A 24,492-nucleotide genomic window follows, 5' to 3' on the forward strand; every position below is an offset into this window, starting at 1 on the left:
CCACAGCACAAATTCTTCCTTTGTAAGGGCCTTAAACGAGTTTTGTTTTTACTGTAATGAAACAATATTACTCATGAGTGAATGCTTCTGAACATTCTGTAAAGTATAAGAAAGGCACCGTTATTGTAACGCCACAAAAGATTTCTGCAGCCGCATAAGTATTTTCTTTGTTGTGAGAGTAAACAAAACGGAAACGTAAATGGAAACGTTTATCCTTGCGTCAAATTCTAAAAGCAAACTGGTTAACGACACGTACTTGTAATGCATTATCAATATTGGATACCTCAATTAACGAGATTGTAATTTTCTGTAGCAGACCCTTCACTCCGACAGTTTCAGTAGTAAATGACGGTTCCTTGTCAGTAGTGACGGACGGTTCCTTAAGCCATTTACTCAGCCTTCAGCATCGTAAGGGATAATGTAGCTATAGCATACACATACAGGAGCTATAGTAATCAGGAAATAAACTATTTGGTCACTGAAGAGTAGATCTGTGCCTGTAAGAATAAGAGTTTGACTTTAGCTAAAATCCCTGATGAAGGTAGACAACGTATTCGGTGCCGTTAAACCACTGTACTACTTGAGCAGGATGTTTGGTCTAGCCCCCTTTTCTTTCAATCCTAAAACCAGTAACTTCACGTCTACTCTGTATGACAGAATTTATCCTCTTGTACTGGTAACAGCTGCATTTGTACTGGGAGTTCTAGCCACAACAGAACGAGACGAGGCTACGCATTTCATACCAACTGTCGACTTGAACGATATGATTGAGATAGTAATGGTTACGTCATCTGGCACACTGATTCTGTTCAAATCGTTTCTTTCCAACTACAAGATTGTTAAGGATATTCTAAATAAGATAATCGAAATGGACAAAGTTTTCCTTACTGATTCCGTAGCGGAGTTCAAGAAAATATTCAGGATTCTTATGGTAGAAATAGCAGTGCTGGTTCCTACGCTTCTGTTCCTCTTTGTGTGTGATTCGTGGACGTGGAAGGAATCCATGAAGACCTTCGACCTATACTACTTTGCTGCGCCGTATCCTTATTACGCTGTGGTCGTAATGTCAGAAACGCAATTCTTCAACTTGGTGCTGCTGCTGAAGTGTCGCTATGCACGAGTGAACCAAAGGCTGAGATCAGTGTGGCAGAGAGCAGAGTCAGCTTCATTCCTAAAGCGGTCAACACCTTGGATGGACATGGTAGCAACTACCGACGACGGCCGCTCTTGCAGGAGACTCTTTATTGATACAGTGATGCGGCAAGCCAAGGTGAGTCTGGTGTATTTCCAGCCATGTTGTACATAAAGTCCTGAGTTCAAACCTGTCTACCGGGTATTCCAGAAATATTGTAACAAACCCCAGGGGGTCGTAAATAGTGTGTTGAGGAAAAAATCGAGGATAGAATTCGTGTCTGGAAACGTCATCCAATGATGCTGCAGGGCGGCCAGATTATGGGTGCAGGCGCCTATCACTAGGCCACCCCTCTTGCATAAAATGTGACTCTTTACATTAACGGGCCACAGGAGAAACGTTCCAGAATGTTGATCGTTATTTAGTGATCATGAGTAATTGCTACGATGGCCAATGGAGAAGATGGACCTGTCTACTGCCTATAATAGCCTTGTCTCTTATGAATCTGATTTTTGTTGCCTCAGTGGATGACAGTTTTGGGCAAGGGTTTCCATCTACAGTTCATTTTTCTCCTGGACTCCCCTAAAATCATCAGTGTTTTTCGGTATTCAGAAGAAATATAAACTGCACATGGAAAATTGTGTCCAGAACCGTCATTCACTGGCGTATTCATAGGAAACAAGCCGTTCTACACAGCAGTTAGCTCCATATTCTCCACTGGCGATCAGTCGCTATCACAGAATAACAAACAATATTGAAAGACGTTCGGCATACGGTCCGTCGTCATGCAGTCACTTTTGCTGTAAATTTGTGGCCCGTTGGCAGGGGACACACATAACTTCGCCGCACGGCAGCGTCATTACATGACCTTTCCGGGAAAGGTTTTCGTCCTCCATTTATTCCTCAAGACACCCTCTTCTAACCCTTCAAGTTAGATTTCTTGGACATCCTGCATACACCAAATTTATAATCTCGGTGTTTACAGAAACCTCGTCGTAAGGCTAGCTTGAAGCTTCTCTTCTCGCTAGTTTATCCAGCGCTAGTGTGCGAGTATTTGTCTCTGCATATCCAGCCACATGAAACTGTTAATTGTAGCCAATTCCTTACCATTTTACCTCTCATTGACTGTTCTTTAACGCCTTAGCATGTGTCCTAGGAACCTATCCGTTCTTTTATCTAGTTTTTGCCATAATTCTTCTCTCTCCTCAGTGAGGTTCAGTACACCTACCTTTCATAGCCAGTGTACACAAATGATCTTCACGTATGTACTTTACTCCATCGTTCCTAAAGCTTCTGTTCTCTTGCTGTCTATATTACATACTATCAATGGGTAACTTCTTAATAAGGCAAAACATTTCCTAAAACTTAATTAACCCATTTGCGTATTTCGTAAAACCTTTCCCTGCTATTTTCAGTGTGCATTTTATGTTGTATTTACTCCTGCCATGGTCAGTTCCTCTGCTGCCTCGATGGAAAACCGGCTCAGCAATCTTTTGTCCCTTTTTGTAATTGTTTCCTCCTGCAACACTTACTTCAATTAGGACGCTTAACGGCAAGGAAGCACACTGTTTCCAGTTCTGACATGAAACTATTAACATTCAGTGTTTTCAGATGGTCGATAGAACTTTCACTGTATCAAGAACATTAGCTTGGGAAAGCAAAATAGCAATAGACATACTGCAGAAATGTGTTTTCGACTAATAGGGATTTCTAATTACTCCTTACTGACAAATGTGTCAACGTTTGTGCGGAATGTCGACATAAAAGTTTTCTGGGCGTGGTACCGCGTCATAGTGTATACAAGTACTGCTGCTGGAGAAAAACCAGTGATTCGGCCACGGTTGCTGTGGCCTTCTGCAGGGCCTACAGGAGCGTTTTTGCTGTAGAGAGTCTCTTACATTTTGTTGTTACTGATCACTGCGCATGCCATTACGTCATAATTTTACAAAGATAGTCCGTTTCATTTTGGTCACCTAAGGAAGAAGGAGAGAGAACTTTATTTTAATAGGTTGTTGCCTGTGTTATCTATTGCCTGTGTTATCTATTGCCTCTTGTGTTATGTGCCATGACTGGTGGTCACCGTCGAATGAAAAGTTGGCTGCTGTTTACCAACTGCTGGACGTCGGCCGCGCGGCGGCAGCTACTCGCCGGTAGTGCTCGTGCCTGGTGTTGACAGTGCGGTCTCTTGGGCTCTGGTTGCTGGCAGCCGAGATGGGTTACGACTCAGTCCATCCTTCTTATTTACGTTATTAAAGCGTTCAAGTATTTCGATGACCTCTCTGATTTTGCGTTTCGTCATAACCGGTTGCTTGACCAGCACACAGGCTCCGCTGAATTTTACTTCTTTTCCGCAGTCTTACTGATGTTCTGTCACTGCAGATTTGTTGTGTTGTCATAGACGAATATAGCGCTCGTTTGCCCGAATGCGCGTTGCTATTGGCCTGCCATTCTCGCCGATGTATGCCTCTCCACATTCGCATTCAACCTTGTCCACGCCTGCATTGTCTAATGCATCTACTTTGTCCTTAGTGGAGCCTAGCACGCCTGCGACCACTATAGAAGACAGGCTGCGCCCCAACCAGGGGAAAGCTGTAGGCTTATTGGATCAATAATATGTTTCACATAAGGTAAGCGCACTGTTGGCTGCAGTTTGTCTGTTTATTGCTAATCTTTCTTGCTTGCCTTCGTCGACAAGGCTGTGTGGATCGAATTACTGCTGTAGCCATTGGCTAGAAATCTTGTTCATAGTCTTTTAAGCTCAGGTGCTATGCTTTGAGCATCACTTAGGCGCTGTGCACGAATTGCCAAAGAACGGATGACCAAGTTCTTCTGCCCTAGGTGAAGGTAGGATTTGGCGAGCAGATGCATGTCTGTATGTAATGGCACGCGCAGTGAACAGTAACAACCAATTTTAAGGGTCAAAAAAATGGCTCTGAGCACTATGGGACTCAACTGCTGTGGTCATTAGTCCCCTAGAACTTAGAATTACTTAAACCTAACTAACCTAAGGACATCACACACATCAGGATTCGAACCTGAGACCGTAGCAGTCGCACGGTTCCGGACTGCGCGCCTAGAACCGCGAGACCACCGCGGCCGGCTTTAAGGGTCACTGCACAGCTAGGGCCCACCTGTAGACCCAGAGGAGGTCAGCTGCAGCCGTGGCCGAAGCGTTGGTTTTCTCCAGTAGCAGTGGTTTTGATACTTTATGACGCGGTACAACACCCTGAAAACTTTGATGTCTATTGACTGTCCGCGAACGCCTTCGCAATTGTTTCGTTGCGGAGTGTTTACTGTCACAAACTGATGGCAAAGACTGCGAGATTGAAAAGAAATTGATAATAGAATGGTATCCAAAGCAACACGGAAAGGCTTTCTCAGAGAATAGTTCTTTTCTTATGATCATGTTTTCCTCGTAGTTGTTTGTAACTTTATTGTCTTATTTATAATATAGTTTCCAATCGAACGTATCTAGACACCTATTAGTGAACGTTAATAAGAGGTAGATAGACGGTTCGCCCTTATGATGGCTGGAACTCTGCTGAACATTTAAATGTTTTAAAGGAATAGCAGTATATTCTTCTTCAAGAGCTGAAAGCGGAGATTTGTAGTGGTGGTAGACGCTAGATAGTTATTGTGGTAAGTTACTGTGGGCCCAAACTGCTGAGGTCACCGGTCCCAAGGCTTACACACTACTTAATCTGACTTAAGTAACTTACGCTAAGCACAATACACACACCCATGCCCGAGGGAGGACACGAACCTCCTACGGGGGAAGCTGCGCGAACGGTGGCAAGGAGCACAAGATCACGCGGCTACCCCACGACGCGGACACTAGGGTTTTGTAGAGAAGTCGAGGTCCTAATTCATCCCAGAAGTGTCACGTTGGGATCAAGTATGCTCTGCGCGTAGGAAAATTTACTTCAGTGACATTATTGTCCACAAATCTTTTGCCTCAGAGATGCTGATTTATGACAGGGCGCAATGTCATGCTAGTACAATAATCATCTTCGAACTGTTCCTCTTCTGTACACAGTAAACGATACAGTAAAGTTTGTTCATATCCTCTGATTTTAGAGTTTTCCTAAGCACAGTGAGAGCACCACATTCTCACGAAGAGAAACAACCCCATACCGCAACATCAAATTCTCCGCACTTTACTGTTGCACTATAAATGACAGCAGGGAACATTCTCCAGATATCAGCTTAACTCAAACCCATCCACTGAATTATGACGGGGTATACCATGATACGTCAACGCAAATCACTTGTTTTCAGTCACCACATTCCAGTGAGGTCGCTCTTTACAGTACCCTAAGCGGTGATTGACACTGGCTGCAGAAATGTGTAGTTTACGAGGAACTGTTGGATCATTGTACCCCAAACTTTTTCACTCCTTGCGCGCAATCATTGAGCTGGATGAAATGTTTCGATATGCTAACCTGTCCCTCTCCATAAGGGACTTGATTCAGCCGTGTTTGTTCCTTCGGGTTTCCAATTCAAAATGACGTCACGAGCAGTTGATCTGGATGGACTTGTTCCTCACGTGACATTCTATGATTAGTGAACGTAATAAATCACTCAGCACTCAAGACCATCCCATTCTGCTGTTACTGCTTCGTTTCTAACAACGCAACACTCCCCTTTGGAAACTGTATACTTTTACGACCGGAATCGTCGCAATTAATAAAATGTTCCGGGCTGTTGTGCCATGGTCCAATGGATTTCACTTTAACACCCGACTTCTCGTCCCCATCTTCGGAGGACAGTCTCAAGGGGGATCGTAAGTTTACCCAATGTCCGATTCACAACCTGGAGAGCGAGCCAGGGTACGAATTGGACATTCAAGAAAGCTACGGTCCCCCTTGAGAATGACATCCGCAGATGGGGACGAAACGCCGGGTTTTAGTCAAACCCCTTCGATCACGGCACAATAGCCCGGAACATTTTATTAATTGTGACAACACTCCCCGCCCTCTTTTATACTGCCGTCCTCCCTCCGTGACACCTATTGCTAAACTCCGCATTACATAATTTTGTCCTGATAATTTTGGTCAGACGGTCTGAAGAACTCATGCTGCACTGTGACCAGTCGACATCTGATTGCTAGTAGAGGCTCTTCGGTACAGAGACTAAGAAAAGTGCTCCGTCTGAACGCGCCCGTGCCGACGGTGGACAGAATCCAGTATGATGATCTAGCAGATCTGCATTCTGTTCATACTTTCCACTTTGTTTTATACTGTCGGCTAGTCCTCTCGTTCATACTTTCCACATTGTTTTATACTGTCGGGTAGTCCTCTCGTCCTCTTCGTTATAGACCACTTGCACATAAAAAGCTGTTTATTCACCGTAGTTTCTAGTTCGCACAATACAGCCCTGACGTTTGATCCTGAAAAACTTGAAAACTAATGGTCTTAGTCTTCCATTTGTCTTCCGTCTAAGCTAATATGGTGAATAACACTGTTACTGTAACTGTTTCTGCCGGACACCAAACAGTTTTCCCGTTGATAAAGTATCTTTAATACTAAAGTTATCAATTTGTTACTTACGCTTAGATTATGACGTGAATTTTAATCACCGCTGGTAGAAAGAGACACAGTGCACTTTCTTTTTATATTCGTGTGTATGCCAGTGAAATTACTATAGTAGATGTATTACACAGATAATCTTTTATGGTTTCTACCTGACGGACAGTGTTGCCCTATGCAACGTTTCAACAACTACTCTTCATGTTCGGGAGAATATTATCACATACGAAGAACAGGATATTCATTGACATATTGCTTCAAGAAGAACTTTTCATCAGAGAATTCTGTTATGCTTTTCATACACTATCTGTAAAAAAGTTAAGCTCAAAGAATATGTAGTAAGTTTTCAGGTAACGTTGTAAACGTTCACACTGCTGACTGGTACGTGAATGACCGGAATTGCAATTACCTGTTTCAGGTGGAACGGTCATCAGAGGACACAAATTTTGTTCGTATTTAGTGTTGTTAAATAAGGGGCGTAAGCAACGTCAGATGTTGAGTGACCGCTGTGACAGACAGTGCTGCCTCGCAGTCGTATGGAACAACGTTATCGACACCTGACGGAGTATAAAAGGCGCCTCATTGCGGCTCTCGTTTTTTCCGGCTAGGATAATAATGCGAGGGTAGTCCCAAAAGTAAGGTCTCCCATTTTTTATAAGTACATAGACCCGTTTATTTCTACAATGGTTTACATCAATTTACAGCTTGAACATTTAGCTATTATTACAGATAAATACAATTTCTGTCGATGCATTTTTGTAGAAGCTGTGGCAGTTTTTGTATGCCCATGTCCTATCAGCTCGCCTCCATGCTGTTCAGAAAGTTATGAACGTCTTCTTTCACCTCATCGTCGAAGCTGAACAGCTTTCCGGCCAAGTGTTATTTTAACCTAGGGAACAGTTGATAGTCACGGGGCGCCAAGTCAGGACTATAGGGTGGGTGGGAGATTATGTTCCACTGAAACTGTTGCAGGAGAGCAACGGTTTGCCGAGTGACGTGTGTGCGTTCAAAAACCGAGTAACTGCTCGCAATTCGCACTTGGCGGTAACATCCAACGGGAGCTCCATTCTCAACGGCTGCGAAGCCAAGACTGAGCGCCTCAGCGCGGCGTGCGCATGTTTACATTTAGTGCGTGAAGTACTCTTCATAACCAACTGCCACATAAACAGAATTATGAAGTTATGAAAAACAGGAGACCTTAGTTTTGGGATTACGATCGTACAATATCCTTATTTTTATGGGTCATTCGTAGGTGACCACTGTCCGATGTGGGGCTTCTTATGGACGTTAGGGCTGGCAGACTCCTCGTAGTGGTTCCGGTCCGTCACATCTCACAATTGAAGGCGAGTATAGCCCTAATGTGCACCAACCGCATCGTAACCCCGTCACGTCAGCACCTGAAATCCGAGAACAAGTAATCGTCGGACTGCAGTAATCTGTGTTATCCTGCTCTATTGGCCGGAGACTAGCAGCAGCCGAACGACGAGATTAATGTCCCAAGCGTAGGCCGCCATAAGCAGAATAACGGAAGTGGTGGTGTTTGAGGGGTGCCGCGAACAGAATGGATGGGATGGTAATCACTGCCTCACATTATGAACAGTGACGAATCGTATTTTCACAAACCTCCGATGTCAGTCGTCTGCGAGAATGCCAACGACTTGAGGAGAGGCTTCAAACTTGCAAAGAGCTACAGATGTGTTACACCTGGAATGACTTTATGAGTAAGGCTTAAGTGTGGGGTGCCATTCGGTGTAACTTCAGGTCATGGCTAGTGGAGATTAAGGGAATTCTCACAGCTTAATGGTACGCTGCTAAAATCCTACGCCCTTATGTGATATGTCTTATGCGACAGTATTGTGGTGTCATTTCCCAACAGGTTAATGCACTTCCAGATATGACAAGTCTCCCTATGAACTGCTCGTTGACACTCGCCAGTTTCCAGCAAGGTCCCCAGATTCATCACCGAAAGAAGTTTTATCGGAGCATCTCAGTCGTCAACTCCACTCCTGAGCCGTTACACAGGATATCATAAACTAGTTACAGTTGCAGGCCACAGTGCCTCAGGAGAGCACACTATGGTTTTATAAAACCGTTCACAAGTGAAGCAGTGCATGGATCTTCGTCAGAGGGGATGCAACATACACTCGTAAGTGGGCTCATACTGCAAGGTGCTTGCCAGTTCCACTTTGTCATCAATGCAGTGACATAACACAGCTCTCAACTCGCAAAATTTCATTTCATTTCATTTTCTCCTCCCACTCTCGGCGCTTAATTTTTTTCTTCAGGCAGTGTGCATGGTACACTGATAAGCCAACACATTACGACCACTGCCCGCCTTGATGTTGGATTCCGTCTGGTGGCGTTACAGTCACTTCATGCGGCAAAAGAAGCATGTAAGCTTAACACGGATGGGAGAACACCATAGCGAAGATGTGGGCTGCAAATGGAAAAATCAGGTAAACAACATTGACAAGAGTTACGTCACGACGCAGAAAGAGTATCTCGTAAACGGCGAAGCTCACCGAATATTCATGTGTTTCTGGCTTGAGTATCTACAGAAAGAGTCAGAAGGACAGTGAAAAAATAGTTGGACATCTACGACCCTTCACAGAATGTGGGTTTCCGAGAATTGTGTTCACTGTAATGTAAGATTGATGGTGATCTGCGGCATGACTGCCGAAAGAGCACAGCACTGGTGCACACGCAAGTGTTTCGAAGCACACGGTTCACCGTATACTGTTAAACACGGAGCTCCGCAGCTGACCATCCCTACGTGTCCATATGTTGATCCCACGACATCGTCAACAGCGACTGCAGTGGCACAGGACCATCGGGACTCGGTCGTCGATCAACAGAAACCCTTTTGGCTCTCCAGGTGTACCACACTTTTGCTACACTAGGTCGATGGCCGTCACCAGAAAGCCGTCATCGCGGTGAGCGTTGGCTCTAAATGTGCAGCGTGCCACGGTTGTCGCCCAGTGGGAGCAGTATTACGGTATGGGATGTATTGTTCTGCACTTCCATGTAACCTGTTGTAGTAATGGAAGAAACAGTGACAGCTGTTAAACATCCATCCGTTCATGCTTGATGTCTTCGCCGACGCCGATGTCGTCTTTCAGTAGTATATCGACTTTGTCTCGGAGCCAGATCATTGCTACAGTGATTTGAGGTGCATTATAGCGAACTCACTTTGATACGTCGGCGATCAAATTCACCTCATGTACAACCTAAGGGACCACTGTGGGTCGCTATCGGGCACCATTTCCGCGTACGCATCAGCGGCCTGTCATTTACGCGAATTACATCACGCTGGCGGAGAAATCGCATGCCACATACCACCATAAAACTAACAATAGAACATCGGATCACTTGTACGCAGAATATGTGATGTATTTCGTTCAAGAGTCAGACAAACAAGCTATTAAGAAGGTGGTCGTAATATTTTGGCTCATCACTAAATATAGACTGATATTTTAAATACTGACGTCAGAGAGGGTCATTACGCCAATGGACGGGAGTGAAAGATGGATTACGGGGGAAGCAGAGGCGCTCAGAGAGGTGAGAAACAGGTGGCGAATAGAGAAGGAAAAAAAAAGAAGATGTGCCTCAATTAAGTGGGTGTGTAATGATCAGTCTATTAACTTTTGGGAGGAAAACCGTCTGGATGGCAAAAATAAGAAAAAGCCGACGGTCAGTTTTTTCGAAAGGCTACGAGATATTGAACTGTCCATAGAGCAGAAGGTACTTCCGTACCAGATGCGAAATCCTACACTCGAGATATTTTGTGAATGTTTTTGTTTAATGAATGTGTGTGTTGGATACGTGAATTCCTCCTATGAACAGTAAAGGTAACCTCCTGAGCTTTTAGGTTATGCAGTAGGCATAAACCTCACTCCAAAAAGTAGTTAGGAAACGAAATCTTACTTAGCATATTTATCAGAGTAAACATAGAGACATACAAACTGTTACAACGCAAGATTAACGAAAACGGACGTTGTATAGCTTTAGTGTGAACATTAAATAATAAATGATTGATCAATAAACCAATCTCATTTTATAACGTTTTTCCTTTCATCTAAAAACTTTTAGTAGTGTTGTAAGGCTGTCCTTTTAGACACGTAATCGATGATTCTAAGCATGAAAGAATACGTGGACCATTGACATCATGTTATCTTCCATTAGGAAAGTGCGTGCACTCAGTGACAGTGACATGACGTATAAATTATAGAGCGCGGCAATCAGTCGTCCATATCTTGCAGATTTTATTTGGCAAATCCAGATTTCGGCTGGTGCCTAGCTATTATCGAAATGTTCAAATGTGTGTGAAGTCTTATGGGACTTAACTGCTAAGGTCATCAGTCCCTAAGCTTACACACTACATAGCCTAAATGATCCTAAGGACAAATATACACACCCATGCCCGAGGGAGGACGCGAACCTCCGCCGCCGGCCGCAGTCGCCGAGCGGTTCTAGGTGCTACAGCCTGGAACCGCACGACAGCTGCGGTCGAAGGTTCGAATCCTGCATCCGGCATGGATGAGTGTCATGTCCTTAGGTTAGTTAGGTTTAAGTAGTTCTAAGTTCTAGGGGACTGATGACCTCAGAAGTCAAGTTCCATAGTGCTCAGAGGCATTTGAACTATTTGAACCTCCGCCAGTACCAGCCGCACAGTCTGTGACTGCAGCGCCTTAGACCGCACGGGTAATCCCACGTGGCGTCTAGCCATTATCAATGTACTATTTTGTAATCTCGATGAATGTCAGTTCCCTGTTGGTTGAGCGTGGAGAAAAACCAGTATATATCTTACCTCCACTGAGATATAGATCTACATCCTTACATTTGTCCTCTAGCCACACCTGCTGAGCCATTTTGCACTTCCTGTTGATCTCATATTTTAGTCGTTTGTATTTCTTTTTGCCTGCTCCATTTACTGCATTTTTATATTTTGTCTTTGTCTCAATTAAATTTAATATCTTTTCTCTTACACAAGGATTTCCTAGCCCTCGTCTTTTTACCTACTTCATCCTTTGCTGTCTTCCCTCTTTCATCTCTGAGTTGTACCCATTCTTCATCTACTGTATTTCTTTGTTCCGTGATTGTCAATCGTTCCTTAATTCTCTCTCTAAAACTTTCGGCAACCTCTGGTTCTTCCAGATTTTGCAGGTCCCATCTCCTTAAATTCCTATCTTTTTGAAGTTTCTTCAGCTTTAATCTCCAGTACATAACCAATAGATTGTGGTCAGAGTCCATATCTGCCCCAGGAAATGTCTAACAATTTAAAACTTGGTTCCTAAATCTCTGTCTTACCATTATATAATCTATCTGATAGCTTCCAGTGCCTCCATGCCTCTTCCACGTATACGACTTTCTTTTATGATTCTTAAATTAAGTATTAGCTAATACTAAGTTACGCTCTGTAAAAAATTCTACCAGGCGGCTTCCTCTTTCATTCCTTACCCCCCATTCTGCTTTCCCTGCTTTTCCTTTTCCTGCTATAGAATTGCAGTCCCCCATGACTACTAAATTTTCTTGTCCGTTCACTATCTGAATAACTTCTTTTATCTCATCTTACATTTCTTCAATGTCAACCTCATCTTCGGAGCTAGTTGGCATTTGTATGCCAACTACTACTGTGGTACGCGTGGTCATTGTGTCTATCTTGGCTACAACAATGCGTTCACTTTGCTGTTCGTAGTAGCTTAACCGCGCTTCTGTTTTTTATTCATTCTTAAGCCTACTATTGTGTTACCCCTATCTGATTTTGTATCTATAATCCCGTACTCAGCAGATCAGAAGTCTTTTTCCTCCTGCCATTGAACTTCACTAATTCCCACTACATATAGCTTTAGTTTATCCCTTTCCCATTTAAAATTTTCTAACTTACCTGCCTGATTAAGTGATCTGACTTCTACTCTCCGATCCGTAGAACACCAGTTTTCTTTCTTCTGATAACGCTGTCCTCCTCAATAGTCTACGCACCGAGATCCGAATGGGGGGACTATTTTACCTCCGAATAATTTACCGAAGAGGACGCATCATTATTTAACCATAAAGTAAAGCTGCATGCCCTTGGGAAAATTTAGGACTGTAGTTTCCCCTTGCTTTCAGCCGTTCGCAGTACCGTTCGCAGTACCAGCAAAGCAAGGCCGTTTTAGTTAATTTTACAAGACCAGATCAGTCAATCATCCAGACTCTTACCGTTGCAACTACTGATAACGCTGCAGCCCCTCTTCAGGAAACAGACGTCTGTATTGCGTCTCAACAGATACCCCCTTCATTATGGTTGGCCGTACACTACGGCTATCTATATCGCTGAGGTACGCAAGCCTCCCTACCAGCGGCAATGTCCATGATTCATGGGAGGTATAGTACATAGGGCATATGATTTCGGTAGACACGGGTTACGTTGTTTGATATCATGTTCTGAAAGTTTTGTGTACACAGAAAAAGGGATTTTTTCTGAATGTACCAACAGTATTTGCTACCTAGTGAAGTGACGATCCTCATTTTATCTACTACACTCCTGGAAATGGAAAAAAGAACACATTGACACCGGTGTGTCAGACCCACCATACTTGCTCCGGACACTGCGAGAGGGCTGTACAAGCAATGATCACACGCACGGCACAGCGGACACACCAGGAACCGCGGTGTTGGCCGTCGAATCGCGCTAGCTGCGCAGCATTTGTGCACCGCCGCCGTCATTGTCAGCCAGTTTGCCGTGACATACGGAGCTCCATCGCAGTCTCTAACACTGGTAGCATGCCGCGACAGCGTGGACGGGAACCGTATGTGCAGTTGACGGACTTTGAGCGAGGGCGTATAGTGGGCATGCGGGAGGCCGGGTGGACGTACCGCCGAATTGCTCAACACGTGGGGCGTGAGGTCTCCACAGTACATCGATGTTGTCGCCAGTGGTCGGCGGAAGGTGCACGTGCCCGTCGACCTGGGACCGGACCGCAGCGACGCACGGTTGCACACCAAGACCGTAGGATCCTACGCAGTGCCGTAGGGGACCGCACCGCCACTTCCGAGCAAATTAGGGACACTGTTGCTCCTGGGGTATCAGCGAGGACCATTCGCAACCGTCTCCATGAAGCTGGGCTACGGTCCCACACACCGTTAGGGCGTCTTCCGCTCACGCCCCAACATCGTGCAGCCCGCCTCCAGTGGTGTCGCGACAGGCGTGAATGGAGGGACGAATGGAGACGTGTCGTCTTCAGCGATGAGAGTCGCTTCTGCCTTGGTGCCAATGATGGTCGTATGCGTGTTTGGCGCCGTGCAGGTGAGCGCCACAATCAGGACTGCATACGACCGAGGCACACAGGGCCAACACCCGAGCGATCTCCTACACTGGCCGTACACCTCTGGTGATCGTCGAGGGGACAGTGAATAGTGCACGTTACATCCAAACCGTCATCGAACCCATCGTTCTACTATTCTTAGACCGGCAAGGGAACTTGCTGTTCCAACAGGAGAATGCACGTCCGCATGTATCCCGTGCCACCCAACGTGCTCTAGAAGGTGTAAGTCAACTACACTGGCCAGCAAGATCTCCGGATCTGTCCCCCATTGAGCATGTTTAGGACTGGATGAAGCGTAGTCTCACGCGGTCTGCACGTCCAGCACGAACGCTGGTCCAGCTGAGGCGCCAGGTGGAAATGGCATGGCAAGACGTTCCACAGGACTACATCCAGCATCTATACGATCGTCTCCATGGGAGAATAGCAGGCTGCATTGCTGCGAAAGGTGGATATACACTGTACTAGTGCCGACATTGTGCATGCTCTGTTGCCTGTGTCTATGTGCCTGTGGTTCTGTCAGTGTGATCATGTGATGTATCTGACCCCAGGAATGTGTCAATAAAGTTTCCTCTTCCTGGGACAATGAATTCACGGTGTTCTTATTTCAATTTCCAGGAGTGTACTATTACATACAATCTTAGTGTTACCTCAAGCGTACTTTCTGGTTATGCCCTCTGAACATAGGGTAAGGTGGAGCTAATAGAATTATTTCAACTTGTTGTACCCCATACAGGTAGAATTTTTTTTACTACACACATTAAACTATAATAGTGTACAGATTATAGTTATAAGTTTTGTGTGATAATGGTTCACTTCGTGTCTACACTTCTTTATTGCAAACTGCAAAATTCAAAATGTTGGCACCGTGGAACAATTAAAAATATTTGGAGCTGTTTGTCTCGTAAATGTGGGCTACGTGGATCATTGTTAGCTGTCACACACTTCTACACAATATGGTAGTTTAGGTTTTTTAACTGCTCCAGTAGTTCTAACATGTGGTCTCTAAAGTGGGACTGCTTATTACCAGCACACACCACACAAATTTCGTGATACCACACCTTGCACTTTTCACACCTGATCCGTTCCTCTTTCTTGATAGATCTAGGATCATAACTTTTGATGTTTTCTTCCTCCAAATCAGGTTCATGTGCTGATGAAGATGAATTTTCATCCGGCTTTGAATGTTTCCCTTGATAATCCAACGATTCCTGCAATAACTATTCTTCTTTCCTTAGTAGTTTCCATAATGGAATTTTCTCTTCCCTCTCGCTAGATTGAGATGGAATGCTGAGATCAAATGGCAAGCTGAATTTATCTCTCTCCTCGCACTTGGCGTACTGGTGTTTTTTTTTTTGTTGCGATTGGCAAAAAAAGAGAAAATTATGCTGCTGATCTCCGAATTCAGGAGTACCTGCAGGAATAGAAGGATTCGGAGAGCATGGGTTTGCTTCTGATCCTGTGGCTCTCATGAAGGGGGATGAAGAAAGAAATCAGTTTGACGGTATTTTGTTTGGTTTGAAGGGGAAAATTGCAATGCACTCAAATACCTTCACAGCATTTTCTGCAGTAGCTCCATGTCTCTGGGCGATGTATAATTTTACAAAAAACTAATTTTGTAATGGTTTTTGAGACATTATTCTTTATAATTTGTCTACATGAATACTTTAATAAAAAGGAATACATATTATATTCAGATTAAAAAAAATCCCACGAAGACATTCACATAGCCCCATTCCATTCTAATTTTTTAAATGTAAGCAGTTGTTCAACTTTATACTAGATGTCACTAGTTGTTCTGTTGACAAACTTGGTTTATTCTACATAAGTCGTAGCGAAAAGATTTATAACTAGCATTTTTGTATTACGGACTTTGCTTTGTTGTTGTTGTTTTCTTCAGTCCTGAGACTGGTTTGATGCAGCTCTCAATGCTACTCTATACTGTGCAGGCTTCTTCATCTCCCAGTACCTACTGCAACCTACATCCTTCTGAATCTACTTAGTGTATTCATCTCGTGGTCTCCCTCTACGATTTTTACCCTCCACACTGCCCTCCAATGCTAAATTTGTGATGCCTTGATGCCTCAGAACATGTCCTACGAACCGGTCCTTTCTTCTTGTCAAGATGTGCCACCAACTCCACTTCTCCCCAATTCTATTCAATACCACCTCATTACTTATGTGATCTACCCATCTAATCTTCAGCACTCTTCTGTAGCACCACATTTCGAAAGCTTCTATTCTAATTCCCTCAGCATCACCCGACTTAATTCCATTATCCTCGTTTTGCTTTTGTTGATGTTCATCTTATATCCTCCTTTCAAGACACTGTCCATTCCGTTCAAGTGCTCTTCCAAGTCCTTTGCTGTCTCTGACAGAGCTACAACATCATCGGCGAACTTCAACGTTTTTATTTCTTCTCCATGGACGTAAATACTTACTCCGAATTTTTCTTTTGTTTCCTTTACTGCTTGCTCGATATACAGATTGAGTATCAGTGATAGGCTACAGCTCTGTCTCACTCTCTTCCCAACCGCTGCTTCCCTCTCATACCCCTCGACTCTTATAACTGAAATCTTGTTCCTGCACAAATTGCAAATAGCCTTTTGCTCCCTGTATTGTACCCCTGCCAGCTTTAGAATTTGAAAGAGCATATTCCAGTCAACATTGTCAAAAGCTGTTTCTAAGTCTACAAATGCTAGAAATGTAGGTTTGCCTTTCCTTAATCTATTTTCTATGATTCGTCGTAGGGTGTCGTAGGGTCAGTATTGCCTCACGTGTTCCAACATTTCTGCGGAATCCAAACTGATCTTCGCCGAGGTCGGCTTCTACCAGATTATAGACTTTGCTTTAAACACACTTAATATTATATTGCGAATTGTTATAAGTAGTACTGACTGACGTCTGTTACTTTCATCTAGGTTATTGCTGTCTAGATTAAATATATTCGGAGAAGCCTTCTTGCCACTTGTACATGGCTTGTCTAGCAACGGTTCTGTAACATAACGGTGTCCGAGTTAAGCAAACGGGTTACGGAGTAGAATATTTTCTTATTTCTGTCAGCATTTCCCAATGATTCAAACGCCCACCCTGGTACTGATTATCGTATGGTGAGTTTATCATGAATCTGGTGTTAAGAATATAAATGCCTCTGCCAGCAGAACGTTGACGACCCTGGAGAGGTTCATCTGCTGCGTCAAGTGCACGGTCAGCTCTTCGACACAGCAGGACTCGTTAATGAAGCGTTCGGCCTGCCAATACTGAGTGCTGTCGCCGCCCACTTCATCCACTGCGTATCGCTGCTCAACCTGACGCTGGCGCTCAAGTTACAATATCAGGTGAGATGAGTTAAGCAGCTAAGCGCTGTTCAAACTAATTGACAGAGTTGTCTCATCTTCGGTAGTCTAATAGTTTTTAGTTCCGGAAATCGCCACACAAGCGTTGTATTGCATTGTTTTGTTTTGTCAAATGACAGTCGCCAGATAGTGTTTTGTACTTAGTTGCACCTAGCTACTCGAGTAAACATGGCTGGCGCCAGGCTTACATTCGATAAAAGGAAGTCAGTTTTGAAGTGGTATTTTGAGCAGGAAAGTGGAAGTGCTACATCCCACGATTGCTACACGTATAGAACGAGAACGACCCAGATCGTAGAATGGAGTACTGCGAGTGGTTTACTAACATGAAGAGTTTGCACAGATGATTGTGTCGTCTGATGAGGCACAGTTCAAACTCAATGGTTCAGTAAATCGTCACAATTGCATCTACTGGGCCGCCTAAAATCCAAACATCCATGTAGACAAAGCCATGAATGTGCCAGGAGTAAATTTTTGGTGTGGGTTGTCTTACCGGGTCTTGATCGTTGATTGGGCCATTCTTCTTAGACGGCACAGTTACCGGAGAGGTGTACAGACATACATTTTACCTGACATCAGAAACATGTATGGAGACGTACGAGTTTACCTTCAGCAAGATGGTGCCCCAGCCAACTACCAAAATCGTGTTAGGGCGTATCTCGATGAAAATCTACCAGGAAGATGGACAGGCCGTAGAGGTGCTGTGGAGTATCCACCACGTTCCCCACACCTAGCTCCTCTGGACTTTTACCTAGGGGGAACACTAAAGGACGTCGTTCATCGACAAAAGCCACGTACATTGGATCAACTTCGAGAATCCATCGTACATTCATGTGCAAATATCCAACGGAACAAGTTACAGTCAGTAGTTCGTGCTGCAGTTCGGCGGCATCGTTTGTGTGTGGGTGTTAATGGTGTCTATTTGGAATACATATAGTGATATCTTTAAGTTGGACTTTAAGCTACTCTTTCACCAAAAAATGAGACAACTCCGTCAATTAGTTTGCAAGTTATGAACTTTTATAGAGTGGATACATTTTATTGGACCCCTCTGTAGTTTCACACGATCTATAGAGGCACTTAAAATTTGTCACGTATGTCATTTACCTTGTACCTAACAGATTAAAACTGTGTTGCGGAGAGAGACTCGAACTCGGAACCTTTGGTTTTGGTTGACAAATGCTCTACCGACTGAGCTACCCAAACACAATCAGGAACACCCCCCCCCCCCCCCCCCGCTCCTCCTTCACCATTACTTAAGTGTCTTATACGCCTGGTCTGGTACACAGTTTTTAACTGCCAGAAAGTTCCGTATAAGCGCACACTCCGCTGCGAAGTGAATATTTCAATCTGGTGTCAGAAACATTAACTGTGAAAATGTGTTACCGCAACCAAAAAAAAAAAACTCTACCAGAACATTGTGGATTAGGGTGCATCTCGTTACTACATATTGTAGCCTAGGCATGACAGTATAATTATCACGTAGGATAATCAGAATAGAAGGGTTTCTTTCGAAATAAAATAATGATAAAACACCCTTACATCTTCGAGGATAAAGCATAAGGTATAGATCAAGTAACTCTAATAGCTGTACTCACTGACGTCGAAAGGTTGCTGTAACGCTGAAAAATATTCTGCCGGCTGGCCACTCTATGCAAAGCAGATGTTTCTTGTTACGGTAAACTTCTTTTAGAGACATTCTATATTAACGTCTTTTTCAGTTTCACTTTTATTGGTTTCTCATTTTAACTCCAACTGATTGATTGACCTCTCTGGAGTCCTGTAGGTCCTCAGAGTTTTGTAATTTGGCCACTGCTCGTGTCCATGCCTGTGTGTCGTGGCGGGGGCTGTGTCAGGAGGATGTCTGGAAACTTTACAAAATGTACAAAACGTCAGCTGTAACCATATCATAAGGGGCCATCAAAAAGTTTCCGTCTGAGGGTGTTGGTGCAGCGTTTATGAAAGAAAGCGCGACTCCAGTGTGGGTATGTCAGCAATGACATGTGGACAAAGGGATTAATGTGGCATTTGTGCCTTTACGATGTGCGCGCAGCAAATGCGGAAATGTGAACTACGGCTACGTTATTACTAAATGCGTCCAAGCAGGACCAACGTGCTTTTATTCTTTTCTTTGCTGCCGAAGGAATGCAGAATATATGCGGGGCAGCACATCTGTCGATGTAAGGAGTCAGGGTTTTGAACAAGATACATACCGGGTGCCTCAGTTTTAGGTGTCGTTTATAATGTTGCAAGGCAATGGTTTTGCTACTTGTGACGGTTTTTTGTGTGTATATTTCACTTGTTAGAGATTTAATACACGTGGCTAAAAATGGTTCAAACGGCTCTGAGCACTATGGGACTTAACATCTGTGGTCATCAGTCCCCTAGAACTTAGAACTACTTAAACCTAACTAACCTAAGGACATCACACACATCCATGCCCGAGGCGGGATTCGAACCTGCGCCCGCAGCTGTCGCGCGGTTCCAGACTGAGCGCCAGAATCGCTAGAAGTACACGTGGGAATGACAGTGACGGTAATAACTCCCTTACGTAAATTTGCATTTTTAAGTTAGGTAGAACAGGGTTAAAGCAACACTGGTGGGGAGGCCAGTTTTAGTTAGCCATGCTGTGGCACAATGGCTTGCAGAGCCGCTGCCTAGCGAAGGTCAAGTACAGGCGACGGGCAACGCAGAGAACCGGAGGAAGAACAAAATATCACGTGGGCGGCGTGTGAGAACTTAGCGTACCACTCTTGTAGATCATGGAATGTTAATAAGGGGGATAACAGACTTAGCTGTTCACTTGAGAGTCAGCCAGTTACACGACACCATACTTATTAAGCCATTTGCTGTTTGGGAAACCATGGCAACTACAAATGAAAGTGTAACTGCCATTGGCTGTTCCATCCAGTGTCCAACCTCACTGTAGAGGGAAGGGAACCTAAGCTGAAGAGATGCGCAACTACCCAGCGCGACAGGCACTTTCCCTTGAGACGTCGTCGAGTGTAGTCGGAGGCGTTCCCTCTCTGACATGTTGACATAAAAAGGAGATATGTTTGTGTGAAGACTTTGGTCACCCGGCTCCAAAATTCAGTTAAGAGCTGCCTCAATTCTTTTCGTAAAATCTCCTGTGCAAAGAACAAAGAGAGCCTATACAGTTAAGTTCTTGCAAGAACAGCGAGAGCAGAGTAACACACGGCGAGTCAGCCTTGTGCGTGTGTTTAGCCATTAAAAGCAGACTAGAGTGAAGCTTAAGGTTTTCGCTTCACGAAAACGTAGCACAAAGTTTGCTGATATACAATCAGCCGGGCTCAGTATAGGATTTTGTTAGATTTACAGATCGGATGGCACACAGCAGCAGACAAGCCGATGATGCTATGCAAAACAATGTAAATAACGAACCTTCCTGGCAGATTAAAACTGTATGCCGGACCGAGACTCGAACTCGAACTTCCGAGTTCGAATCTCGGTCCAGCACAGAAATGTTCATATCAGCGCACACTCCGTTACAGAGTGAAAATCTCATTCTGAAAGGTAAATAACGCTGCACACCACTAAATGTACTTGTTGCGACACAAGCCAGTTCTTACTCCATTGATATGAAGCTCAAAGTAGGAATAACTACCCTCCTTGCAGAATTTGATTATCATATTTCCTCTGTGCTTTCGAAGGCAACGTTTGGTTACCATTTGTGGGGAAAGAATGAAGTTTATTAAAGCTGGTAACATTGTTCAGCTTGTCATTAGGATAGTCTTCCACCAGAGAGTCTTTTGCTCAGTTAAAATAATTAACCATCCCGCTTTTTAAGATATTATTTATCTTTTATATTTTATGTACTAGGGTCCCCTTGTTTGAACAGATGATACATGAGGTTGTTCTTGTGCATAATAATGACCCAGCATGTGCAAAAGTCATTGCAATAAATAAAATTACAGGGAAAAGTGGTTGTCTATTGTAAGGCAGAGGTCCCCTCCCTACCTCATTGGAGTATTTTAGGAACATGATGGTCATTGCTGTAAAGTCTAAACCTTAGGTGAGTAATAGCACGTTTCCTTACAGGTCGGGTTCAGACTGTATTATGCGCACTAGGAGGAATTGTAAACACAATGCAAACATAGCATTCACTTATTACCAACTAGAGGCATCTTTAGCTCGGAAACCAACATTGTGGAATGATGCGCAAAGTTCCTTGCTTTTAGCGATTTCTCATGTTGGTCTTTTCAGATTTTTCATCGGTAGGAAAATTAATGTAGCAAGTGAACTCAGTATACAGAACTACCATTTTTGTATTGGTACATTTTTAAAATATTCAGATGGTTCAGTATTAAATGGGACCATGTCCATTACTGTAGGTTTTGTGAGCTTGTGTAGTTTGACGATTACATCCTCCTGTGTTCACAAAGTCTTCATATTTACTGCTTGGAAGGGTAAAACGTAATGATTTCCAGGGCTTGTTTAATTTTCCCACTATCTTTCAGGAAAATATTTCACATTAGATTTATAATCAATATAATAGACTACACAGATCTATATCTTTTTATATTAAGATACAACAATTATAGATACAACCATAGCTTCAGCCTTGAGCGCTCTTAAGGCCCCACATCCCCATAGCTTCAGTTGTAAAACAAATCGTGTCTATAAATCCTGCTATATTTCTCAACTTTCTGGTCATTACGTACCATCATTCTCATTCTGCCAAGTTGCCAGGTGTAATCATGTCTACTAGAATGATTTCGAGGTACTCGTGGTGGCCCATGTGGCCAGAGTGATTTCACATCGCTTTTCGTGTACATACTTACGTACTTATGAATCTTGATGTACTTTCTATATAGTCTACATAGGTTTTCCTTCTCCTTTCGCATCCAGACTAATGTTTCGAGAGGAAGAACAGAGTTCATTGAGTTTTTCATTGAATTTAATCAAACACGGAAAGTCGTTTTCAAGTTTCAGGCATTGTATATTCATTCAGTCGACAAACTGGCATAGTGTACTAACTTCCCTACTAACTATGGAGATTTCCGAAATTTTGGTGCTTCGAATCTTGCTATAACGTGAAAATAATTACCAAAGTATGCCTCTACTTCTATGTTGATTTCATCACTGTCATTCGATCTTCAGGTAATATGAATATATTGCTTTTTTACTGCCTTCTTCGATTATACTGCAGACAGCATACCTGGAGAGGAATGAGTGCTTTGACATTAAGAAATTAAAATCAATGGTTTCCATTATTTTCAGACCAGGATTTTCAGTTCATATTAATGGAGTTAAATCCGTTTTAATATTTTTATTATGTCCAGTTCCTGAGTCTGAGAACGGAAGATGATTCCACTTTCCCAGATTCTCTTTCAATTGGTTGCTGTTGAAAGATGCCAATGACCTTTTTCTTTTACCCTTCTCTCATTTCATCAAACTATAACAACTCAGATACAAGCTTCACTGTTTGTTTACAAAAATTAAAAGAAACATCTTTGTCATAAAATACGACTATTGTGGACTTCTACGTAAAAGAGATTGGAAAGCGTTTAGTGGATGGAAACTCAACTGTTTTTTATTTAACACATGGCTGCCATGTGTATCAAATTGTTACACACGGTGATATCCCTGGCACGCTACGTGCAGCAAATTGATAAACACATTTGAGAACGTGAATGTAAACATAGATACATTCTGTTGAAATGGGTATATTGTTGCCAGGGCTGCTGGAGAGGCTGTGCACGTTTTGTTCCGATAATCGTGTAGTGGTTATGTCATAGGATTGTCTTTTCATTAGTGACATTTGTATAGCAAAGAATACAACCTATAAATTAATTCATCTGCCTTGTTACATCTGCTATGAATTTGCAAACCAGCCCATTGAAATGTTATTGATGTAGCATTTATATTATTTTGTCATTATTCTTCCGAACAATACATGTCATTTTTCTGAAATGCTTAAATGTGTCTTGATTTGTTATTAAAGATTTGGATAATTCCTGTACACGATAGCGAAACAGGAACAATACTGAAGAAATTAACTTCACAGGCCATGAGTCTAACAATTATCTACAGCTGTAAAAGGCCTCGGCGTGGTACATAACCTTGGGTGATTCAAGTCTGGCAAACAATAAGTCAGATAATACAATGGAAAGTGACAGAGTGTTACCGTTCAACTGTAGGTTTTATTTAATAATAGTTGAAGTTGTCTTGGTTCACAGACATTCGGACCTCTCCTTCTGAAAAGCTCATAGTTCTTAAGTCGGCCCTCGTGAAGGGTTAGCAGTGTAGTTTACTGTAGTTTGTGTGTCGCCGGCAGCCTATCCCGCCCAGCCAAGTGGACCTGTTGATGCTGAACCTGCTGAGCTGGGTGGTGCTGCACGTCAGCTGCGTGCTGGCCGTGACGTGGTGCTGCAGCTCCGCCGTCGCCGAGGCGCGCCGGACAGCTGTTCTGGTGCACAAGGCGCTGCTGCCGAACGCGGGCGCCGGCGCGGCTGGCACACAGCTGCGCGACCAGCTGCAGCTGTTCTCGCAGCAGCTGCTGCACCACCGTCTGCGCTTCACCGCTGCCGGTGTCTTCACGGTCGACCTCACCATACTCCTTTCCATGGCTGGCGCCATCACCACCTACCTCGTGATTTATTTGCAGTTTAACGATACCAAAAAGATTTAAGCGCCTTCATATGTCTCGTAATGGAATTGGTACTAGTAGTTTGACATACAGCAGTACTCAATTTTTTTAAATGTTCATACACACGTGGACAATGAGCACTAGAAGGTGGAATCCACTTGAAAATGCTAGTGTTATTCATACGTCAAATTCTTTTCCTCGGACAAGTCTCAACAACATTAATATACTTGGATAAATGCATGATACACAATGTGCTGTCTTACAACATATTTATTCTCTAGCCTTTTCTATCATGGACCATAGCCTCAGTGGAAAAACATCTATTGTGACAACCTCTTGTTGTATAGATGCTAATTAACCACAAAGGTATATGGCATTCTTGACTTGACAAAACAAGGAAATCATACTTGACACAATAAAAAAGGGTTAACGAAGCAGAAACCAACATTGAAAACATGTAACAGCAGTAAGTGCACATCACCATTGCTCAGGCACAAGATCCAGTGAAAAAATATAGTGTAAGACAGGACAGTGTGTATAACACTTTCCCCATGTCGCTCATAGGGCT

At 43.5% G+C, this 24,492-nt stretch overlaps 1 protein-coding gene across 1 annotated transcript; it reads left to right on the top strand.

The window, feature by feature from the left end:
- Window positions 1-1,063: 1,063 nt before the first annotated feature.
- On the top strand, window positions 1,064-23,966 carry LOC126267646 (putative gustatory receptor 2a). The gene is made up of 3 exons (XM_049972946.1): window positions 1,064-1,270; window positions 17,123-17,299; window positions 23,613-23,966. The coding sequence occupies exons 1-3, from the start codon at window positions 1,064-1,066 to the stop codon at window positions 23,964-23,966; spliced, it is 738 nt and encodes a 245-aa protein (XP_049828903.1).
- The last annotated feature ends 526 nt before the right edge of the window (window positions 23,967-24,492 follow it).

Source organism: Schistocerca gregaria, chromosome 4 (assembly GCF_023897955.1).
Source record: "Schistocerca gregaria isolate iqSchGreg1 chromosome 4, iqSchGreg1.2, whole genome shotgun sequence".
Lineage (NCBI taxonomy): Eukaryota > Metazoa > Arthropoda > Insecta > Orthoptera > Acrididae > Schistocerca > Schistocerca gregaria.